The 24,938-nt window shown below is 46.9% G+C and overlaps 1 protein-coding gene across 1 annotated transcript in view; it reads right to left on the bottom strand.

Moving 5' to 3' along the window:
- The window catches only part of LOC115165664 (serine/threonine-protein kinase fray2-like), a 32,436-nt gene that overhangs the window by 1,946 nt on the left and 5,552 nt on the right, over window positions 1-24,938 (bottom strand). Inside the window, exons 2-3 of the mRNA XM_029718933.1 lie at window positions 11,040-11,106; window positions 10,596-10,784 (exon numbers count right to left, since the gene is read on the bottom strand). Of these exons, the coding sequence (XP_029574793.1) occupies window positions 10,596-10,784; window positions 11,040-11,106 (256 nt within the window). The remainder of the gene's footprint in view (window positions 1-10,595; window positions 10,785-11,039; window positions 11,107-24,938) is intronic.

Here is a 24,938-nt window from a genome sequence, read left to right on the forward strand (position 1 = left end):
ACATTCAGATGTTCATTGGCAAACTTCAGACGTGCATGTATATGTGCTTTCTTGAGCAGGGGGACCTTGCGGGCGCTGCAGGATTTAAGTCCTTCACGGCGTAGTGTGTTACCAATTGTTTTCTTGGTGACTATGATCGCAGCTGCCTTGAGATCAGTGACAAGATCCTCCCGTGTAGTTCTGGGCTGATTCCTCACCGTTCTCATGATCATTGCAACTCCACGAGGTGAGATCTTGCATGGAGCCCCAGGGCGAGGGATATTGACAGTTCTTTTGTGTTTCTTTCATTTGCGAATAATCGCACCAAATGTTTTCACCTTCTCACCAAGCTGCTTGGCGATGGTCTTGTAGCCAATTCCAGCCTTTTGTAGGTCTACAATCTTGTCCCTGACATCCTTGGAGAGCTCTTTGGTCTTGGCCATGGTGGAAAGTTTGGAATCTGATTGATTGCTTCTGTGGACAGGTGTCTTTTTACATGTAACAAGCTGCGGTTAGGAGCACTCCCTTTAAGAGTGTGCTCCTAATCTCAGCTCGTTACCTGTATAAAAGACACCTGGGAGCCAGAAATCTTTCTGATTGAGAGGGGGTCAAATACTTATTTCCCTCATTAAAATGCAAATCAATTTATAACATTTTTGACATGCGTTTTTCTGGATATTTTTGTTGTTATTCTGTCTCTCACTGTTCAAATAAACCTACCATTAAAATTATAGACTGATCCTTTCTTTATCAGTGGGCAAACGTACAAAATCAGCAGGGGATCTAATAATTCTTTCCACCACTGTATTTCAAGGCCGGCCTTCAAACTTAGTGCCTCTTGCTTGACATCATGGGAAAATCTAAAGAAATCAGCCAAGACCTCAGAAAAATAATTGTAGACCTCCACAAGTCTGGTTCATCCTTGAGAGTAATTTCCAAACACCTGAAGGTACCACGTTCATCTGTATAAACAATAGTACGCAAGTATAAACACCATGGGACCACGCAGACCTCATACCGCTCAGGAAGGAGACACGTTCTGTCTCCTAGAGATGAACGTACTTTGATGCAGAAAGTGCAAATCAATCCCAGAACAACAGCAAAGGACCTTGTGAAGATGCTGGGGGAAACAGGTACAAAAGTATCTATATCCACAGTAAAACCAGTCCTATATCGACATAACCTGAAAGGCCGCTCAGCAAGGAAGAAGCCACTGCTCCAAAACCGTCATAAAATAGCCAGACTATGGTTTGCAACTGCACATGGGGACAAAGATCGTACTTTTTGGAGAAATGTCCTCTGGTCTGATGAAACAGAAATAGAACTGTTTGGCCATAATGACCATCGTTATGTTTGGAGGAAAAAGGGTGATGCTTGCAAGCCGCAGAACACCATCCCAACTGTGAAGCACGTTGTGGGGGTGCTTTGCTGAAGGAGGGACTGGTGCACTATATAAAATAGATGGCATCATGAGGCAGGAAAATTATGTTGATATATTGAAGCAACATCTCAAGACATCAGTCAGGAAGTTAAAGCTTGGGTCTTCCAAATGGACAATGACCCCAAGCATACTACCAAAGTTGTTGCAAAATGGCTTAAGGACAACAAAGTCAAGGTATTGGAGTGGCCATCACAAAGCCCTGACCTCAATCCCATCCCATGAAAAAACGTGTGCGAGCAAGGAGGCCTACAAACCTGACTCAGTTACCCAAACTCTGTCAGGAGGAATGGGCCAAAATTCACTCAACTTATTGTGGGAAGCTTGTGGAATGCTACCCGAAACATTTGACCCAAGTTAAACAATTTAAAGGCAATGCTACCAAATACTAATTGAGTGTATGTAAACTTCTGACCCATTTACATTTACATTTACGTCATTTAGCAGACGCTCTTATCCAGAGCTTCTTACAAATTGGTGCATTCACCTTATGATATCCAGTGGAACAACCACTTCACAATAGTACATCTATATCTTTTTTGCGGGCGGGGGGGGGGGGGGGGGGGGGGGGGTTAGAAGGATTACTTTATCCTATCCCAGGTATTCCTTAAAGAGGTGGGGTTTCAGGTGTGTCCGGAAAGCTAAAATAAAAGCTAAAATATATAATTTGATATTATTTATAAGTCCAAAAATGGACGTAGCAACAGATACCCTCTTTAAGTCTATCAAAGTGTGCAAGTTTGAGCATGAGTGCATCAGGCCTATGGATTTTTTTTTATCAGCATGAATTAGTGTCAAGAAAAAGTATGTGAACCCTTTGGAATTACCTGGATTTCTGCATACATTTGTCATAAAATTTGATCTGATCTTCATCTAAGTCACAACAATAGACAAACACAGTCTGCTTAAACTAGTAACCCAAAAACAATTATACGTTTTCATGTCTTTATTGAACACACTGTGTAAACATTCACGGTGCAAGGTGGAAAAAGGTATGTGAACCCTTGGATTTAATAACTGGTTGACCCTACTTTGGCAGCAATAACCTCAACCAAACGTTTTATGTAGTTACGGATCAGACCTGTACAACGGTCAGGAGGAATTTTGGACCATTCATCTTTACAAAACTGTTTCAGTGCAGCAATATTCTTGGGATGTCTGGTGTGAACTGCTCTCTTGAGGTCATGCCACAGCATCTCAAATCGGGTTGAGGTCAGGACTCTGACTGGGCCACTCCAGAAGGCGTATTTTCTTCTGTTGAAGCCATTCTGTTGTTGATTTACTTCTGTGTTTTGGGTTGTTGTCCTGTTGCATCACCCAACTTCTGTTGAGCTTCAATTGGTGGACAGATAACCTAACATTCTCCTGCAAAATGTCTTGATAAAATTGGGACTTAATTTTTCCGTCGATGATAGCAAGCTGTCCAGGCCCTGAGGCAGCAAAGCAGCCCCAAACCATGATGCTCCCTCCAACATACTTTACAGTTGGGATGAGGTTTTGATGTTGGTGTGCTGTGCCTTTTTTTCTCCACACATAGTGTTGTGTGTTCCTTCCAAACAACTCAACAGTAGTTTCATCTGTCCACAGAATATTTTGCCAGTAGCGCTGTGGAACATCCAGGTGCACTTTTGCAAACTTCAGATGTGCAGCAATGTTTTTTTTGGACAGCAGTGGCTTCTTCCGTGCTGTCCTCCCATGAACACTATTCTTGTTTAGTGTTTTACGTATCGTAGACTCGTCAACAGAGATGTTTGCATGTTCCAGAGACTTCTGTAAGTCTTTAGCTGACACTAGGATTCTTCTTAACCTCATTGAGCATTCTGTGCTGTGCTCTTGCAGTCATCTTTGCAGGACGACCACTCCTAGGGAGAGTAGCAACAGTGCTGAACTTTCTCCATTTATAGACATTATAGACACTTTCCAGCTTTATGCAAGTCAATCATTCTTAATCTTAGGTCTTCTGAGATCTATTTTGTTCGAGGCATGGTTGTCACAGGATCCAACGAAAGTGGCGCCCCTCCTCGGTCGGGCGGCGCTCGGCGGTCGTCGTCGCCGGCCTATTAGCTGCCACCGATCGTTGTTTCAGTTTCGTTTAGTTTTGTCTGTCTGTTCCGCACCTGTTTTATGTATGTCATTAGTGGGGACTTATTTAATGTGTGTTTTCAGTTGGGGATTTTGTGCGGGATTGTTGATTGTCCGTTCAGGACGGTGGTCAGTGTTTCATTACGGTTTTTTTTCCCTGACAGTCTATTGAAGAGAGGATTTACCGGGCTGCGCCCCGTGCCTTTTGTGCCGCTTATATATATTGTTTGTTCGCAATATTGGGAGTGTGTTTTTCCCAGGCAGTCTGTCTGTAGCGCCCTGTGCCTCGCGTTTTTGTTTTGTGTGTCGAATTATTAAAAGGACACTCAACTCCAGCACCTGTCTCCTGCATCTGATTCCACCTTGCACCAGTCCAAGTCAACTCTGACAGAATCCCGCACCACAACATATGGAGTCAGCAGGAGCAGAAGCGCCATCCATGGCTGAGCAGGTCTCCCAACATGCCGGCCTCCTCCACCGCCTAGGCTCGGCCATGGATCAGGTGTTGGCCCGGTTGGAGAGCTGGGAGAGAGGTGCCTCCCCAGCCAGACCAGCTCCGGTTCCTCACCCTACGCACCTATCCACACCCACTGAAGCGGGTGCCGGCGGGATCCGGATTTCACCGCCCAGGGAGTTCGATGGAACGGCCGCTGGGTGCAAGGGGTTCTTGCTCCAACTGGAACTGTACCTGGCGACCGTCCGCCCCCCTCCCTCCGACGAAGAGAGGGTGAGCGTCCTCGTCTCGTGTCTCACGGGTCGAGCCCTGGAATGGGCCAATGCGGTCTGGGAAGGTCCAGACTCGGCCCGGGGTGACTACCCGGAGTTCACCCGCCGCTTCCGGGCGGTTTTCGATCATCCCCCGGAGGGCAGGGCGGCGGGTGAGCTACTATTCCATTTAAGACAGGAGACGAGGACCGCTCAGGACTTCGCATTGGAATTCCGGACTCTCGCCGCTGGATCGGGGTGGAACGAGCGGGCCCTGATAGACCACTATAGGTGTGGCCTTCGCGAGGACGTCCGCCGGGAGCTGGCATGTAGGGACAACACCTCCACTCTGGACCAACTGGTGGATTTGTCCATTAGATTGGACAACCTGCTGGCTGCCCGGGGACGTTCCAGTCGGGGCCTGTTCGTTCCGCCTACCAGTCCTCCCGCTCCACAGCCCATGGAGATAGGGGGGGCTGCACCGAGGAGGACCGGAGGGAGGGGTCTCTCTTGCACCCGATGTGGACACAGAGGACACACTGTGGACCGGTGCTGGAGAGGTCCCTCCGGGAGTTCGGAGGGCAGGCAGAGCACCGCTTCGGCCCCCCAGGTGAGTCCGCACCAGCCACACCCAGAGCCCCCTGTCGATCACTTGTACACCTCCGTTTGTTTTCCTAATTTTTCCCCTCACTTCCAGTATAAGGCGCTAGTCGATTCAGGTGCAGCTGGGAGTTTTATGGACCATGGGTTAGCGAAGAGGTTAGGGATCCCCCTGGTTCAGCTGGACCACCCCTTCCCCGTGCACGCCCTAGATAGTCGACCGCTAGGGTCAGGCCAAGTAGGGGAGGTCACAGTGCCACTGGTTATGCAGACGTGGGGGGGTCATGTGGAGCGTCTCAGCCTGTTCATCATTGACTCCCCAGCGTTTCCGGTGGTACTGGGAATCCCCTGGCTAGCCACACACAACCCCCAGATTTCGTGGAGACAGAGGGCTCTAACGGGGTGGTCGAGGGAGTGCTCAGGTAGGTGCATAGGAGTTTCCATCGGTGCGACTACGGTGGAAAGTCCAGACCAAGTCTCTACTGTGCACATTCCCTCAGAGTATGCCGATTTGGCTATCGCCTTCAGTAAGACGAAGGCGACTCAATTACCCCCCCCCATCGACAGGGAGATTGTGCGATAAACCTCCAGGCTGACGCGGTTCTTCCTAGGAGTCACGTGTATCCTCTGTCTCAGGAGGAAACAGTGGCTATGGATACATACGTCACTGAGTCCTTGAGACAGGGATACATTCGGCCCTCTAAATCCCCCGTCTCCTCGAGCTTCTTTTTCGTGAAGAAGAAAGAGGGAGGTCTGCGCCCGTGCATTGACTATAGAGGTCTAAATGCTATCACAGTGGGTTTCAGTTACCCGCTACCTCTCATTGCTACGGCAGTGGAGTCATTTCACGGGGCGCGCTTCTTCACGAAATTGGATCTCAGGAGTGCGTATAACTTGGTGCGTATCCGAGAGGGAGACGAGTGGAAAACCGCATTTAGTACCACATCTGGCCATTATGAGTACCTCGTCATGCCGTATGGGTTAAAGAATGCTCCCGCCGTCTTCCAATCCTTTGTGGACGAGGTCCTTAGGGACATGCTCGGGCAGGGTGTGGTGGTGTACATCGATGACATCCTGATCTGCTCCGCCACACGCGCCGAGCATGTGTCCCTGGTGCGTAAAGTGCTTGGGCGGCTGCTGGAGCATAACCTATACGTCAAGGCTGAGAAATGTAAGTTCTTCAAAAGAGCCGTCTCATTTCTAGGATATCGCATTTCCACCTCGGGGGTGGAGGTGGAGTGTGACCGCGTGACGGCTGTGCGTAATTGGCCAACCCCAGCCACTGTGAAGGAGGTGCAGCGGTTCTTGGGGTTCGCTAATTATTATCGGAGGTTTATCCGGGGTTTTGGCCAGGTAGCAGCTCCCATTACCTCACTGATGAAGGGGGGGCCGGTGCGACTACGATGGTCAGCAGAGGCGGACAGAGCCTTTCATCGTCTGAAGGTTCTGTTTACCAATGCACCTGTCCTGGCGCATCCGGACCCCTCTTTGCCATTCATAGTGGAGGTGGACGCGTCCGAGGCTGGGGTAGGAGCTGTGCTATCGCAGCGTTCGGGCGTTCCTCCGAAGCTCCGCCCATGCGCGTTCTTTTCTAAGAAGCTGAGCCCGGCGGAGCGCAATTATGATGTGGGGGACCGGGAGCTGTTAGCCGTGGTCAGGGCTTTGACGGTGTGGAGACATTGGCTTGAGGGGGCACGTCACCCTTTTCTCATCTGGACCGACCACCGTAACCTGGAGTATATTCGGGCAGCGAGGAGGCTTAATCCCCGTCAGGCGAGGTGGGCCATGTTTTTCACGAGGTTTAACTTCACTCTCTCGTACATTCCAGGTTCCCGGAACCGGAAGGCTGACGCACTGTCGCGTCTCTACGACACCGAGGAGCGGACCATCGATCCTACTCCCATACTTCCCGCCTCCTGTCTGGTGGCACCGGTGGTATGGGAGGTGGATGCGGACATCGAGCGGGCGGTTCGGTCAGAACCTACTCCGTCGCAGTGTCCCGTGGGCCTGAAATACGTTCCGCTTGGTGTTCGCGATCGCCTGATCCGATGGTCCCATACTCTACCCTCCTCGGGTCATCCTGGGGTGGAACGGACAGTGCGGGGCCTGAAGGGGAGGTACTGGTGGCCCACCTTGGCTGAGGATGTCCGGCGTTATGTCTCGTCCTGTTCAGTATGCGCTCAGTGTAAGGCTCCTAGGCACCTACCTCGAGGGAAATTACAGCCCCTCCCTGTTCCACAGCGGCCATGGACTCACCTCTCGGTGGATTTCCTTACGGATCTCCCGCCGTCTCAGGGGAACACGGCGATCCTGGTCGTTGTGGACAGGTTCTCTAAGTCCTGCCGTCTGCTCCCTTTGCCCGGTCTTCCTACGGCCCTGCAGACCGCGGAGGCCCTGTTCACTCACGTCTTCCGGCACTATGGGGTGCCCGAGGACATCGTATCTGATCGAGGTCCCCAGTTTACGTCCAGGGTATGGAAATCGTTTATGGAGAGGCTGGGGGTCTCGGTCAGCCTGACCTCGGGGTTCCACCCCGAGAGTAATGGGCAGGTAGAGCGCATCAACCAGGATGTGGGCAGGTTCCTGCGGTCATATTGCCAGGACCGGCCAGGGGAGTGGGCGCAGTTTGTGCCATGGGCCGAAATGGCCCAGAACTCTCAGCGCCACTCCTCCACTAATCTGTCACCCTTCCAGGTGGTGCTGGGGTATCAGCCGGTCCTGGTGCCATGGCAACAGAGCCAGACGGAGGCTCCTGCGGTGGAGGCATGGGTCAAGCGCTCTCAGGAGACCTGGAACGCGGTCCAGGAATGTTTAAGGAGGGCGAGCGAACGACACAAAGAGAGCGCTGACCGCCACCGCAGTGACGCCCCCGTGTTTAACCCGGGGGATAGAGTCTGGCTCTCGACCCGGAACCTGCCTCTCCGCCTGCCCTGCCGGAAGCTGGGTCCGCGGTTTGTGGGGCCGTTTAAAGTCCTGAGGAGGATAAACGAGGTGTGTTACAGGTTACAACTTCCTTCGTATTACCGTATTAACCCCTCGTTTCATGTGTCTCTCCTCAGGCCGGTGGTAGCTGGTCCGCTGCAGGACAGTGAGGTGCTGGAGGCCCCCCCGCCCCCCCTGGACATCGGGGGGAGCCCGGCGTACACAGTCCGAGCCATCCTGGACTCCCGACGTCGGGTAGGGGGCCTGCAGTACCTCGTGGACTGGGAGGGGTACGGTCCGGAGGAGAGGTGCTGGGTTCCGGCGGCGGACGTTCTGGACCCCCCTATGCTGTTGGACTTCCACCGTCGCCGACCGGATCGGCCGGCGCCTCGCCCTCCGGGCCGTCCCCGAGGCCGGCGTCGGCGCGCGGCTGGAGCCGCGCGTCAGGGGAGGGGTACTGTCACAGGATCCAACGAAAGTGGCGCCCCTCCTCGGTCGGGCGGCGCTCGGCGGTCGTCGTCGCCGGCCTATTAGCTGCCACCGATCGTTGTTTCAGTTTCGTTTAGTTTTGTCTGTCTGTTCCGCACCTGTTTTATGTATGTCATTAGTGGGGACTTATTTAATGTGTGTTTTCAGTTGGGGATTTTGTGCGGGATTGTTGATTGTCCGTTCAGGACGGTGGTCAGTGTTTCATTACGGTTTTTTTCCTGACAGTCTATTGAAGAGAGGATTTACCGGGCTGCGCCCCGTGCCTTTTGTGCCGCTTATATATATTGTTTGTTCGCAATATTGGGAGTGTGTTTTTCCCAGGCAGTCTGTCTGTAGCGCCCTGTGCCTTGCGTTTTTGTTTTGTGTGTCGAATTATTAAAAGGACACTCAACTCCAGCACCTGTCTCCTGCATCTGATTCCACCTTGCACCAGTCCAAGTCAACTCTGACAATGGTTCACATCAGGCAATGCTTCTTGTGAATAGCAAACTCAAATTTTGTGAGTGTTTTTTAAATGGCAAGGCAGCTCGAACCAACATCTCTAATCTCGTCTCATTGATTGGACTCCAGGTTAGTTGACTCCTGACTCCAATGATCTTTTGGAGAAGTCATTAACCTAGGGGTTCACATACATTTTCCAACCTACACTGTGAATGTTTAAATTATGTATTCAATATAGACAAGAAAAATACAATAATTTGTGTGTTATTAGTTTAAGGTTTCCAAAAATGAATGGATAGGCAGCTTAAACTTCTTGAATTCAACCATTATTGGGTTCAAATACACATTTAGATTTGTGAACAGCCATCCCCAATCTGTAAGGCGCAAATAGGTAAATGAGAGAGCCGCAGTGTGATTCACATCAATGTACTATGTAGATATCAATAATAAGTGATATCCGTATCGCCGTAGGCTACAACACTGCTGTGATCTTTACCTCCAAGCGTTTATTTAAGTTGGAGAATCTTTGGATGCCGACAGCAGTCGCACCATTGGAAGACATAGCTTGGACTGTAGCCTACAAAAGCCTATTCCTGCTCTTTCACGCGATCCATCAAACACATTTGGTGTGTTTTTTCGCTACATTTCACTACACCCACAATAACTTCTGCTAAATATGTGTATGCAACCAATAAAATGTGATTTGATTTGAAACACACACACGCATGACCGAGCAGGGTGGGACAGCCAGTGGGGGAGTAAAGGAGGAGGGGAGTGAGTATGCACCAACCCCCTTACCCCCCTTCAACACATAGGCTGGATACAGCGTGACTTCTACTCTGACTGCATATTTTACAAACTCCCCCCCACCTTATCCCACCTCAACCATACCCCCCTCCACACACACACACACACACACACACACACTTCACTCCCTTCATCCCCACTCCTTAAACCCCAAATAACCCACCAACCTTATCCCACCTCAACCATACCCCCCCCTCCCCATTTCACCCCTTCACCCCCACTCCTTAAACCCCAACAAACCCACCAACCTTTCCTTCCCAAAACGGTGTAAAACACAGACAAATAGACCCAGGGGAGTGAAACCATAAATAAGGCCAGGATGACAGATAGACAGAGTGGAGGGGAATAAAGAAAACATACAAAGTCTGTGACCAACAGGGACTCCTCCACTCATGGCCCTCTCCGGCTGCAGGCTGTCTGGATTTTAGTGTCAGTGTTCAGATGATGAAACACCCTGGGCCAACCAGAGAGGCATCATTTATTACCCCCTGTTGAGAGGAATAGAACACTTATGTCTGTACTGAACCCAAGCCATCAGTGAGATAGTTCACTCTGTCTCTTCCTATGGTCAGATAGGACAGTCAGTTTGAAAGTAAAATCCTTGCCTTTGTCTCTGTCTGTATCTGTCTCTGGATCTTTCTCTGGATCTTTCTCTGAATCTGTCTCTGGATCTGTTTCTGTATCTGTCTCTGAATCTGTCTCTGGATCTGTTTCTGTATCTGTCTCTGGATCTGTCTCTGGATCTGTCTCTGTATCTGCCTCTGGATCTGGATCTGTCTCTGTTTCTGTCTCTGGATCTGTCTCTGTATCTGTCTCTGGATCTGGATCTGTCTCTGGATCTTTCTCTGTTTCTGTCTCTGGATCTGTCTCTGTATCTGCCTCTGGATCTGTCTCTGTATCTGCCTCTGGATCTGTCTCTGTATCTGTCTCTGGATCTGGATCTGTCTCTGGATCTTTCTCTGTTTCTGTCTCTGGATCTGTCTCTGTATCTGCCTCTGGATCTGTCTCTGTATCTGTCTCTGGATCTGGATTTGTCTCTGTATCTTTCTCTGGATTTGTCTCTGGATCTGTCTCTGTATCTGCCTCTGGATCTGTCTCTGGATCTGGATCTGTCTCTGTATCTTTCTCTGGATCTGTTTCTGGATCTGTTTCTGGATCTGTCTCTGGATCTGGATCTGTCTCTGTATCTTTCTCTGGATCTGTTTCTGGATCTGTTTCTGGATCTGTCTCTGGATCTGTCTCTGGATCTGTCTCTGAATCTGTATCTGTCTCTGGATCTTTCTCTGTATCTTTCTCTGGATCTGTCTCTGGATCTGGATCTGTCTCTGTATCTTTCTCTGGATCTGTTTCTGTATCTGTCTCTGTATCTGTCTCAGTATCTGTCTCTGTATCTGGCTCTGTATCTGTCTCTGGATCTTTCTCTGGATCTGACTCTGTATCTGTCTCTGGATCTTTCTCTGTATCTGTCTCTGTATCTTTCTCTGGATCTGCCTCTGGATCTGTCTCTGTATCTGCCTCTGTATCTGTCTCTGTATCTGTCTCTGGATCTGGATTTGTCTCTGTATCTTTCTCTGTATCTGTCTCTGGATCTGGATCTGTCTCTGGATCGGTTTCTGGATCTGTTTCTGGATCTGTCTCTGGATCTGTCTCTGGGTCTGTCTCTGAATCTGTCTCTGAATCTTTCTCTGTATCTTTCTCTGGATCTGTCTCTGGATCTGTCTCTGTATCTGTCTCTGGATCTGGATCTGTCTCTGTATCTTTCTCTGGATCTGTTTCTGGATCTGTCTCTGTATCTGTCTCTGTATTTGTCTCTGTATCTGTCTCAGATCCAGAGACAGATCCAGTCTCTGAATCTGTCTCTGAATCTTTCTCTGTATCTGTCTCTGTATCTGGCTCTGTATCTGTCTCTGGATCTGTCTCTGAATCTGTCTCTGTATCTGTTTCTGTATCTTTCTCTGTATCTGTCTCTGTATCTGGCTCTGTATCTGTCTCTGGATCTGTCTCTGAATCTGTCTCTGTATCTGTCTCTGTATCTTTCTCTGTATCTGTCTCTGGATCTGTCTCTGGATCTGTCTCTGTATCTGTCTCTGTATCTGTCTCTGGATCTGTCTCTGGATCTGTCTCTGTATCTGTCTCTGTATCTGTCTCTGTTTCTGTCTCTGGATCTGTCTCTCTACTACAACGGCTCCACGGGTGCCGGTGACGTGGGTTCTGCTGTGTTTGCACAGCCTTTCCTCTACAGGGAGCCAGGTTTTCTCACTTAGCCTGTACTTTGTCAAGGTTTTTCTAAGGTTTTGATCAGTAACCATGGTCATAGTTTACCATGGTGTACTGTCGATTTAGGGTCAGATAATACTGCATTTTGCTTTGTGCTTGTGTTTTGTTTTTCCCAATAATTAACGTAGTTTTGTTTTGACTGTGTTGTAATTTGGTTTATTTTTATTGATTGGATGTTCTGGTCCTGGGACTTCAGTGTGTTAGTAGAACAGGTTTGTGAACTCAGATGGATGAGGGGAGTCTTTTCTTTGCTCATTTTTGGTATTGCAGGGCTTAGTAACGATATGAGCCATGGTCACTGTATTTTAGATGTTACCAAATCTTAATTGTTATTTTTTTGTTTTTATTATTAGTGGATATTGGCCTAATTCTGCCCTGCACGCATTGTTTGTAGTTTTCCTCTGGACATATAGGAGAATCTTACAAAACTTTGAATTCAGGATTTCAATAGGTTGTTAGTCCCAATGGGTGAAATGTTGTTTTGCAAGTGGATCCCACACCTCACTGCCATAAAGTGCAATTGCTTCAATGACACATTCAATTATTTTTAGCACAATTTTAATAGGTATTTCAATTTGAATTCGTTTTTTTAATGGTGCAAAATGTTCTGCGTGCTTTCTCTCTAAATTCATTCACTGCCTCATTTAGGTTTCCAGTTGAGCTTCTCTCTCTCTCTCTCTCTCTCTCTCTCTCTCTCTCTCTCTCTCTGTGTGTGTGTGTAACGCAGGGAGTGGCAATTGAATGCAAACTTCCCCCAACAATATATTGTTAAAACATTTATAATCTCGATCTATCTAAGGGTAACAGGGTTGACGTGTTATGCTCGACCCGCTGGTGTTTTCCACCAGAAAATGACCAAAAACAGTAGAAACAACATTTTAAAAGGAATAGTTTCACCATATTAAAACGAGAGTTCAGTTCACATAACAGGGTTGACCTTAAAATGAGGGACAGACTAAAATAAATCACTAATCACATGAAATAAATAATAATCTTCAGAAACAACTTTGTCAAAGCAGCAAAATAACTAGGTCTTTACAAATGTGGGGATCAAGTGGGTTAAAATCTTCCTAGAAGTGACACAAGCTTGACGGAGGGATATGTCAAAATACTGAATTTTGGCACTGTAGCAAGCCTTTTTCATATTCAAAATCAGATTTATTGAATTCTCCATGTGGTCTATATTAAAGGGCACTTCCATTTAATATAACAGGCTTTTAAAATCCAATATTGGTGCACAATTTCTACTTAAAACGTCAAAGGGCACTAATTTCATGGCACTCATTTTGTGAAAAGGAACGACCCAGTACTGTTCTAAACTCCATCCCAAATGGCACCCTATTCCCTACATAGTGCACTAGGGCCCTGGTCAAACGTTGTGCATTACAGAGAATAGGGTGCATTTGAAACCTACGTAGTCTATAACAGAACAGAACAGAGCCCATAACTGTCCATCTCCGTCCATTGTTTTACACCATATGAAAACAGAGAATGTTTTAGTGCAAACTAAACCCAACCGACACCAAAGTGCTGCCAGTTTTCTGGTGAAAACAGATAGACCTCTGTGTTTTGTTTGGCAGACAACTCAACCCCTGGCTCTATAGCCAAACATGTTCTGTCCCAGCCGAGACACACACACACACACACACACACACACACACACACACACACACACACACACACACACACACACACACACACACACACACACACACACTCAGGCATATGCTTACGTGCACACACATGCACACGCACACACACGCACACACTTTTCTCTCCTCTCCAGAGTTCAGAACCCTGTGGAGCCCGGGCACACTGGGCTTCAGACCCACAGAGAAGTCTCCGTCTGAGGAGGATATTAGAAGCAGAGACAGACTGAGGACTAGTTTGAACCCATGAACCCACAACCTTGGCTGGACCAGCAACTAGACCAGAAACCACCTACCCAAACACACACTCGCAGTACTCCTCACCCTGAAAGACAATTCATGAAATCCCAGCCATGCACCCAGCAGATGCTGGGCAGGTGTCTCTCTTTCCTGCCAAGCTGGGGGTGAAAACCACAAGCACTCTCTGAAATGCCTATGGCTAGCATGAAATAAATTATAAATAAAAATTACCATGCAGGCGAGAAAGGGGCTGTGGTTTGTTACTCACAGCAGCTCCATGGTCGAGACACACTGAACACTGTACGTATGATGCTCTTCAGAGAGGACGACACTGAGAGACGTACAGTGCATTCAGAATGTATTCAGACCCCTTCACTTTTTCCACATTTTGTTATGTTACAACCTTATTCAAAAAATGTATTAAGTAGTTTTTTCCCCTTAAATTGTTTCCCCCACTGGAAGGCAGGCAGCGTGCCCCCGATGATGCGTTGGCTTAACCGCACCACCATGCGCAGAACCCTGTGCTTGCAGACGGTTCAATTTCCATACCAGGCGGTGATACAGCCCTACAGGATGTTCTCAATGGTGCATTTCTTCAGCCTCCAGAGGTTCCACCCACCTCTCCTAACAGATTCAAAAACAATGCCCACAGACCCTAAGGCTAAAAGACTTAGGGTCTTGCACCTTGCACACCACACTGTCTGTGTGAAGGGACAATTTTAGGTTGTGATGTGCACTCTGAGGAACTTGAAGCTTTTGACCCTCTCCACTGCGGCACTGTCGATGTGGATGGGGGCGTGAACTCTGCTGTCTCCTGTAGTCCACGATCAGCTCCTTCTTTTTGTTGACGTTGAGTGAGAGGTTATTTTCCTGGCACCACTCCGCCAGGGCTCTCACCTCCTCCCTGTAGGCTGTCTCGTCATTGATGGTAATCAGGCCTACCACTGTTGTGTCGTCAGCAAACTTGATGATTGAGTTGAAGACGTGCGTAGTCACGCAGTCATGGGTGAACAAGGTGTAGAGGAGGGGGCTGAGCATGCACCACTTTGGGGCCCCATGTTGAAGATCATCATGGCGGAAGTGTTGCTGCCTACCTTCACCACTTGGGGTCGGCCCGTCAGGAAGTCAAGGACCAAGTTGCACGAGGAAGGGTTCAGACCCAAGCCCAGAACCTGAAGGCTGAGTTATAGTCAATGAATAGCATTCTTACATAGGTGTTTCTCTTATCCAGGTGGGACAGGGCAGTGTGCAGTGCAATCGCGATTTCATCATCTGTGGATCTGTTGAAGCGGTATGCGAATTTTAGTGGGTCTAGATTGTAAGGTGGAGGTGATATGGTCTTGAACTAGCCTCTCAAAACAATTCATGATGAGAGAAGTGAGTGCTATGGGGCGATAGTCATTTAGTTCAGCTACCTACACTTTATTGGGTACAGGAACCATTGTGGACATCTTTTTTATAATGTAAGCTTAATTTAACTAGGCAAGTCAGTTAAGAACAAAATCTTATTTACAATGACGGCCTACACCGGCCAAACCCAGACGACGGTGGGCCAATTGTGTGCCGCCCTATGGGATTCCCAATCACGGTCGGTTGTGATACAGCCTGGATTCGAACCAGGGTGTCTGTAATGACGCCTTAAACACTGAGGCGGTGCCTTAGATGCGGTGCCTTAGACTGCTGTGCCACTCTAGAGCCCATCTTGAAACAAGCGGGGACAACAAACTGGGATATGGAGAGATTGAATATGTCTGTCGGCGGCTCAACGTTGTTTTCCTCAAAGCAAGAAATGTATGTTTTTAGCTTACACAGGAGCGAGGTGTCAGTGTCCGCAACTTGGCTGGCTTTCCTTTTAAAATCCATGATTGTCTAGAGTCCCTGCCACAAGGTCTCATGTCTGAGCCATTGAATTGTGACTCCACTTTGTCCCTGTACTGTCGTTTTGCCTCTGATTGCCTTACGGAGGTCATAGCTGGTCTGTTTGTTCACGTCCATGTTCCCATTCACCTTGCCATGGTTAAATGTGGTGGTTTGCGCTTTCAGATTTGCACAAATGCTGCCATCTATACACACTTTTTGGTTCGGTTAGGTTCTAATTGTCACAGTGTGAACAACATCCTCTATGCACTTCCTTATGAACCCAGTCACCGAGTCAGTGTATACATCGATAGTATTCTCAGAGGCGACCAGAAACATTTCCCAGTCCGCGTGATCAACAAATCTTGAAGTAATTGGTTAGACCAATATTTAACAGTCCTTACCACTGGTGCTTCCTGTTTAATTTTCTGCCTATAAGTGGGGAGCAGTAGAATGGAGGTATGATCTGATTTGCCGGAGGGAGGGCGGGGGAGGGCTTTGTAGCCGTCCCAGAAGGGAGAGTAGCAATGATCAAGAGTTTGTGATGTGTGTGTAGCACAGGAGATGTGTTGATTGAATTTCGGTAGCGTTTTCTTCAGATTTCCTTTATTAAAGTCCCCAGATACAATAAATGCGGCCTCAGGATATGCGGTTTGCAGTTTGCACATAGTCCAGTGTAGTTTCTTGAGAGCCATCGCGGTGTCGGCTTGGGGGGGGGGGGTATACACGACAGTGACAATGAACGAAATTATCTCGGGAGGTAATGTGGTTGGCATTTGATGGTGAGGTATTCCAGATCAGGAGAATAAAACGACTTGAGTTCCTGTATGTTACCACAATCACACCATGAGTTGTTAATCACGAAACAAACCCCTCTGCCTCTCCCGCGCAATAGATGGAGAAACTTGTTGCCTGAATGGACAGGGACAATATATCCAGAGAGAGCCATGATTCCGTTAAACAGAATATGGTATAGTCCATGATGTCTCTCTGGAAGGATATTCTCACCCTGAGCTCATCTACTTTATTGTCCAGGGACTCAACTTTAGCGAGTAAAATACTCGGAAGCGGTGGATGGTATGCACGTCACCACTTATTCTTCCTCTTCTCTGTTGTCAGCGTTTTGGTGCAGCCCCGGGATGAATAGAGCTCACCCTGAAGTTAAAACAAAGGATCCAGGTCAGGGAAGTCGAATTTCTGCTTGAATTTTCTGGTGAGTGACCGCCGATCTAATGTCAAAAAGTTGTTTCGGCTGTGGGTAATAATACAAGAAACATTCTGAGCAAATTATATAACAAATAAAACAACTAAAAAAGGTAATGCTGCAAAGTTGGCAAGGAGCTAGAAATAGGGTGACTGTGTCTGTCATTACCATCTTGTCATTACCCTCTGTCATTACCATCTTGCCTTTACCCTCTGTCAGTGAGGTAGTGACCGCATTGTCTGTCTGTCCTATTTTCCTGCCAGTCCATCCGCCTGCCTGCCTGTTTGCCTGCCTGTTCGTCTGCCTGCCTGTCTCAGCCTGGGCAACCTGACCAACAGGCAGAACGACCAAGCAGGCCGAGACAGGGCAGGGGAGCTGCCGTCTCTTCTCCAGTCTCTCTTCACATCTCTCTCTCCGCGTCGCTGCTGTTTTACGCCACATAGTTGGAGCCTGGAGGAAGAGGCTTATAGCTGCCAGACCCAGTCAGGGGCCATTGGACCCTCAGTTTGTTTTGCCATGAGTCATCTTTAAACAGTGCTCAGGTGCTCGCCGTTCCCCTCCTCCCGTGCTTTACCCACGCGTCACTGTATGGGCTCTCTGCCAATGATGTCATGTGTCTAGGCCTTTTATGTTGAAAAAGCCCCCTCCCCAAAACATTTTGTCAAAATAAATGAAATATGACTTTTTTTCTATGGTAACCAACAAGAGGTTCATGACAAGGTCAGTACACATTCACACACACCTAACTGTGATACTATCTGAAGCCTTGGTGGCTATACAGTACAGTTACTGTACATATTGTTCTATTGTTGTGTTAAACATGGTGGCCAGGCTTCATTACTGTATGTGTCTTCATCAGGCGGTTTAATGTTCAAATGTTACTCCCAGATACACAGATCCACTCTTACAGTGTCATCTGAGAGTGAGGTGACCCTGACTGTGACCTTAATTGACCTCTCTGGTATAGGAGAATCTTTAGCATTTTACCTGATATCAGCCCTGTGTCAAATCCATATTTAAAATATTTGAAATACTTAATGTGCACTTGATTTAGTATACAGACGTCATACTTTTAGAATTATTCCATTGGCTTCATTGTGACTCACTCTGTAAATCAAGATCACCTGAACTACTTCTAACATTTGAAATATGTATTTGACCAAGTTCTGCATGATATCAACAACAACTATTTAGTTTGTTGTTCTTTTGGCATACTGTAGTTCTAGAGCTTCTAAGATTCTAAAACTAGTTCTAAAACATGGTTCTATTGCTTCTACTCATTAATCATATCTGGGAACCTTAGTCGGAGTTATGTGTTATGTCTGTGTTCTGTGGCATGTTAATGAAGTGGGAGAACTATGAGAACATACTACGACTCTCTAGAACCCTTGAGAACTCTCTACATATCCAGGCCTCAGGAGTGTCTGTCGGTCAGTTCATAGTCACCGCTGGTTCTACGTTTCCTCAGGACTCTTCTAGGCACTAGGCTAGCTAAGGTTCGGTGTGCTGTTAAAGAAATCCCAGATAGAGCCACCCTCTCTGTTCTTCCCTTAAAAATAGCCTTTAAACAAAAGGTCCTCTTGCCCGGCCAACATCAACATCCAATAAAGCCCAAGGATAAACATGGAGCAGGCTCCGTGGCAGAGTAGATTTCATCCCCTGGGAGCCACAGCCAAGTCTCCTCCATCTGCTTAAACACAAACCTGCTGCCTGGGTTGCATGAGCTTCACAGTGAACTAATCCAGTCTTAAATAAATGGTACCTGGACCTGAGTGTGTGTAAATATGAGCTCCAGATTGATGGAATTCATGTCCAGGGTTAGGGTTGTACCTTTCTAGTTATTGTCTGGTCATGTCCAGGGTTAGGGTTGTACCTTTCTAGTTATTGTCTGGGCATGTCCAGGGTTAGGGTTGTACCTTTCTAGTTATTGTCTGGTCACGTCCAGGGTTAGGGTTGTACCTTTCTAGTTATTGTCTGGTCATGTCCAGGGTTAGGGTTGTAACTTTCTAGTTATTGTCTGGTCATGTCCAGGGTTAGGGTTGTACCTTTCTAGTTATTGTCTGGTCACGTCCAGGGTTAGGGTTATACGTTTCTAGTTATTGTCTGGTCATGTCCAGGATTAGGGTTGTACCTTTTTAGCTATTGTCTAATCAGGGTTAGGGTTGTACCTTTCTAGTTATTGTCTGATCAGGGTTAGGGTGGTACCTTTCTAGTTATTATTTTCTTTGTGTCACTAAAACTCAGTTTTAGTTTGCGGTCTGAGTATGTGATTGTATTCGTAGCATGTGTTACAAATCTCACCACACTCATTTACAGTTAGGGAGAGACAGATAGTGGGAGGTTTTAAAACGTCCCTCTTACAATCTCACTTTCATAATGTCTTTGACTTTATAACAAGATCGTACCAAGGAAAATCTTAGTTTTGGAACAGGTTTAGCCAAGTGGACGCACAACAGGTGTTTTCTGTCATCACAAATAGTGGAAAACGGTTACAAAGTAAATATACAAGGTTCATAAAGTAAAGTATCAGTTAAACAGGAAAACATGAGAGGTCCATCTAATAACATATTAAACTCCAGCTACCAGCTGCCAACTGGAACAACAGCACCGTCTAAAACAATTTAATGTGTGTCCTGGAAAAATGTGATAACCTAGAGTTTGGGTTTACTCTGAACTAAACTCATTTCAATCTCACAGGATACAGGATACAGCATGAGATTTTTTTACAGTCCTTTGTTTTCCAAGCTTTTTATGGGTGAGTGCTTGGTGTTTGTGTTCAAGAAGCAGTTAGTCTGAAGGCAGGCATCCATGAACATGACGATTGCCACTAACTGACCCTGTTGTATATTATAATGACCCACTGCTGTAAGTGCCACCGCAGCTGCTGAGGTGTATTACAGGTCAGCTGCATGTGTATGTGTGTGTGTGTCTCTCTGTGTGTGTCTCTCTCTCTCTGTGTGTGTGTGTGTCTGTGTGTGTGTGTGTGTATATATGTATGTGTGTGTGTCTCTCTCTGTGTGTGTGTATATATCTGTATGTGTGTGTGTGCGTGCATATGTGTGCATCGGTGTGCATGTGTTGGTGTGCGCATGCGTGCCTGTGTTAGTGTGTGCGCACATGTGTCTGAGTGTGTGTGTGTGCGTGCGTGAGTCTGCTACTGACCTGTCGCTCTTTGCCAGCACACATATGTTTGGCTGCTGCCCTCTGAGACGAAGTTCTTCAGTATTGATTCCCGTTTCCCCTCTCTCTGTGTTAGACACTGAAAAAACACTACACTAAATAATTTGTTGTTGCTTACATGGACACCAACCATGTGGGATGTGAGTCAGTGTATTCCCTAGAATGTTCTAAATAACAACATTATTCCATTCACAGTATTATAGTTGGTGCCGTCATTGGGGAGCCCTACACACTTCCAGTTGATCTGAGTATGTGTTCCAAATGGCAACCTATTCCCTTTACAGTGCACTACTTTTGACTAGAGCCCTATGGTCAAAAGCAGTGCACTATATAGGGAACAAGGTGCTATTTGGGATGCATCCTAACTAATGGGAGATGACATCACAAAGAAGGAGAATTCGATTATACTGTATATGGAAGCAGGCAGAGCAGACCTGTGAGCGCAGCACTGCTGGCCATCTGGACAGAGAGAGGCAGAGGCAGTAGAAATAAAAGGGTCAATTAAATAACATGAATGTGTGTGCGTGCATACATATGTGTGTTTATGTGTGTGTATGTGCGTGTGTGTACAGGTAGCCCAGCGCACCCTGATAAGAAGTTAACCTGATGAGGGCCCTGCACGAGGCCAGAGAGGCTGGTTGATAGATGGGCTGGGTGGAGGTATTTCCACAGATTGAAAAGGAGTGTGTGCGTGTGTGTGTGTTTGTGTGTGTGTGCGCATGTGTGTGTGTGTGTGTATGTGTGTGTGTGTGCGTGCGTGCGTGCGTGCGTGTGCATGCGAATACGTGTTTGTGTGCGTGTGTAAGGGAAAATAGAAAATAAGAGAGTGGAGGAGAGAGAATGAAAGAAAAGGAAAGAGAGAGAGAGCGAGAACGTGGAGGGCGAAGAGAGGAGAAAGAGAGAGAGAGAGTGAGAGAGAGAGACAGAGAACAACAACGATAGAGTGAGAGAGACAGAGAACAACAACGATAGAGAGAGTGAGAAAGAGAGACAGAGAACAACAACAACACACCTTAGTGTGTGAGAGAGAGAGAGAGAGAGAGAGAGAGACAGAGAACAACAACGATAGAGAGAGAGAGACAGAGAACAACAAAGATAGAGTGAGAGAGACAGAGAACAACAACGATAGAGAGAGTGAGAGAGAGAGACAGAGAACAACAACGATAGAGAGAGTGAGAGAGAGAGACAGAGAACAACAATGATAGAGAGAGTGAGAGAGAGACAGAGAACAACAACGATAGAGAGAGTGAGAGAGAGACAGAGAACAACAACGATAGAGAGAGTGAGAGAGAGAGACAGAGAACAACAACGATAGAGAGAGTGAGAGAGAGAGACAGAGAACAACAATGATAGAGAGAGTGAGAGAGAGACAGAGAACAACAACGATAGAGAGAGTGAGAGAGAGAGACAGAGAACAACAACGATAGAGTGAGAGAGACAGAGAACAACAACGATAGAGAGAGTGAGACAGAGAACAACAACGATCGAGAGAGTGAGAGAGAGAGACAGAGAACAACAACGATAGAGAGAGTGAGAGAGAGAGACAGAGAACAACAACGATAGAGTGAGAGAGAGACAGAGAACAACAACGATAGAGAGAGTGAGAGAGAGACAGAGAACAACAACGATAGAGAGAGTGAGACAGAGAACAACAACAATAGAGAGAGTGAGACAGAGAACAACAACGATAGAGAGAGTGAGAGAGAGAGACAGAGAACAACAACGATAGAGTGAGAGAGACAGAGAACAACAACGATAGAGAGAGTGAGACAGAGAACAACAACGATCGAGAGAGTGAGAGAGAGAGACAGAGAACAACAACGATAGAGAGAGTGAGAGAGAGAGACAGAGAACAACAACGATAGAGTGAGAGAGAGACAGAGAACAACAACGATAGAGAGAGTGAGAGAGAGACAGAGAACAACAACGATAGAGAGAGTGAGACAGAGAACAACAACAATAGAGAGAGTGAGACAGAGAACAACAACGATAGAGAGAGTGAGAGAGAGAGACAGAGAACAACAACGATAGAGAGAGTGAGAGAGAGAGACAGAGAACAACAACAACAACACACCTTAGTGTGTGAGAGAGAGAGGGAGAGAGACAGAGAACAACAACGATAGAGAGAGGGAGAGAGAGAGACAAAGAACAACAATGATAGAGTGAGAGAGAGAGACAGGGAACAACAACGATAGAGAGAGAGACAGACAGAGAACAACAACGATAGAGAGAGAGACAGACAGAGAACAACAACGATAGAGTGAGAGATCGAGAGAGAACAACAACAACATACCTTAGTGTGTGTGTGAGAGAGAGAAGAACAACAACATACCTTAGTGTGAGAGAGATCGAGAGAGAACAACAACATACCTTAGTGTGTGTGAGAGAGAGAGAACAACAACATACCTTAGTGTGTGTGAGAGAGAGAGAACAACAACATACCTTAGTGTGTGTGAGAGAGAGAGAAGAACAACAACATACCTTAGTGTGTGTGAGAGAGAGAGAGAACAACAACAACATACCTTAGTGTGTGAGAGAGAGAGAGGGAGATCGAGAGAGAGAGATAGATCGAGAGAGAGAGAGAGGCCTTCCAATGCAATCCAATAACTCTAATGACTATCTGGTACTGGACTGGTTGTAATCAAAGGCCCCTGAACCGTGCTCCGTCTATTATCCCTTCAGAAGAGCATGGTAATAATACAAGCTCTGTTATTAGAGGACAACCTCCAAGGAATTTACCATCATCATCCAGGGTCTGCCCAGGGTCACCGGGGTATAAACACTTGTTATTGTTACTCCTTCACAGTCTGACTCAAATCACTTTCTCTTTTTTTCCTTTTTTTTCTTGTTGAAGGAATCAATGTCCTCGGAACCATTCAGAACCCTAATCCTGGCTTGGCTCATGAGAGAGACGGCCTTTGACACCAGTAAACCTGTAACAGACATGGTGTCAGACATGGTGTACAACTCGGGGGTACCGAGTGGCGCAGTGGTTTAAGGCACTGCATCTCAGTGCTAGAGGCATCACTACAGACTGTGGTTCGATTCCAGGCTGTATCACAACTGGCCGTGATTGGGAGTCCCATAGGGCGGCGCACAATTGGCCCAGCTTCGTCCGGGTTAGGGTTTGACCTGGGTAGGCCGTAATTGTAAATAAGAATTTGTTCTTAACTGACTTGCCTAGTTAAATAAAGGTTAAATTAAACCCCCCAGAATTGTATCGTGTCCCACTGTTCTCTTGAATGTAAAGCATTAAGGAGAGTTAAGTAAATCAATTGTGAAGTATTTTGTATGGTTGTACCATGATCTGATCTCACACAGAGTCAGTGTGTTGTGGGATGGGATCCGAGAGAGAATGAGCCAATAGCTGGGTCTGTTCTAGGTGTGTTTATTTGGGTCTGATCCGCCCTGGAGCGTTTTACTAAGCTCCAGACGAAAGCCAGGTCATTGAGGGCATTGGCTTACACCATTACACCAGCAGCACATGACGTGGTCAAGCAAAGCATCACAAGGCTTTACCTGGCTACGACCCATCCTCTCTATCCTCCTTGGCTTATGGAAAGACAGAGCATTGTGTTCCATTTCTTTCTAATGCATATCACACCCGTGTGTGACATAACAGTATGTTGTAACACAGGGAGGTGGGCAGCAGGCCATGGTAATACTGCTGACTCTGGGAAATGGACAAGAAAGCTTAGACCTCTAGTACTGATTAGCAAGTCCTCAGATCTATTACCCCCCCTCTCTCTTTTTCCCTTTCTCTCCCCCTCTCTCTGTCATTCCCTCCTTCACTATGCAGTCCGTTTGACTGTACTGTAGCTCGCGCTGTGGGCCAGCTGCCTTCCGAACACCATGTCCAATTTCAATCCTTCAGCGTTTTTATTCAGTTATCTAATTGAATCTGCACTGAGTGGGTCTTGGGCACGGGAAGAGTATTGTGGCAAAACAAATCGAGACCCCAGAAATGCCAGATTAGAAGCAGACCCTCCATGTGGCTTTTGTATGGAGCATAGTAGAGTATAGCGGAGGGGGTGAAACATAAGACAAAGAGCCACAGATACTTTCTCTTTCTTTCTCTCTCTCCCTCTCTGTGTTGTGTGTGTGTTGCTGTGTGTGTGTGTGTGTGTGTGTGTGTGTGTTCCGCATCAGTATACACCTCTCTCTTCTCAGCCAAAAGGAACAAACCAGTGACGAGAGTAAAACCGAGCTGAGCAAAGCAGAGAGGTGGGCATTGTTAAAAAAGTACCACAAAGGGTAGGCCTACAAACGCTTCGAGTGCAGACGTGCTGCCTGCTGACTGTGTGTCTGTGCCCCTTCTGGATTAAGCCACTTCACCTTGAAGTGCTTCAGCACATAACCAGCTGTGTAAACACTGGATGTGTCAAATGAACCCTAGGACTGAGTGCCCTGCATAAGGGGATCTGCTAAGGAAAAAAACAAACAACCGCCATTTTAACCTACTATCTGCTGTGGTGTGGGGGTGTAATCAGATTAAGTGTGACTTTGGGGTTTTTGTGGTCTTCTTTTTTTCCTCAGCCTGTTACCTGTCACTGCCCTGGGAAATCTTTCAGAGAAGTCTCAGGGGTCAACTTTGATCTTCGTGCTAAGAGTTCAGAATGATTAACAATCACGTAATAAAGTATCCTATTTTACTTAACCTTTATCCAGCAAGTGACTTGAGATGAATTATATATATTCTTTAGAAAGACTTTAAAGCGTCCTATGAAGTTGTTATTTAGGTCAATTATAAGTGTTGGGATGCCATTTTGTGGAGTGTGGCTCACCTGTACACCCTATGAGCCGAGCATAGTTACACATACATAGTGATCTCTGTTATTTCCTTGACGTTGTCTAATAGACCTAAAGCCTCAGCAAGTCAAATATGACCAAAGACCTCCCTCAAGACGTCCTCAAAATCTCAACCATGACCAATGAGAACAGGGATAGAACTACAGTACATTTGAGTCAGCAACTGATGCAATTAGACAAATACAAATACTTCTCCTAACAGTCTCACAAGAGACGAGATCGTATAATCTACATTAAATTAGGAAAAACAAAATCGACC

The sequence above is a fragment of the Salmo trutta genome, chromosome 3, assembly GCF_901001165.1.
Source record: "Salmo trutta chromosome 3, fSalTru1.1, whole genome shotgun sequence".
Classification (NCBI taxonomy): Eukaryota; Metazoa; Chordata; class Actinopteri; order Salmoniformes; family Salmonidae; genus Salmo; species Salmo trutta.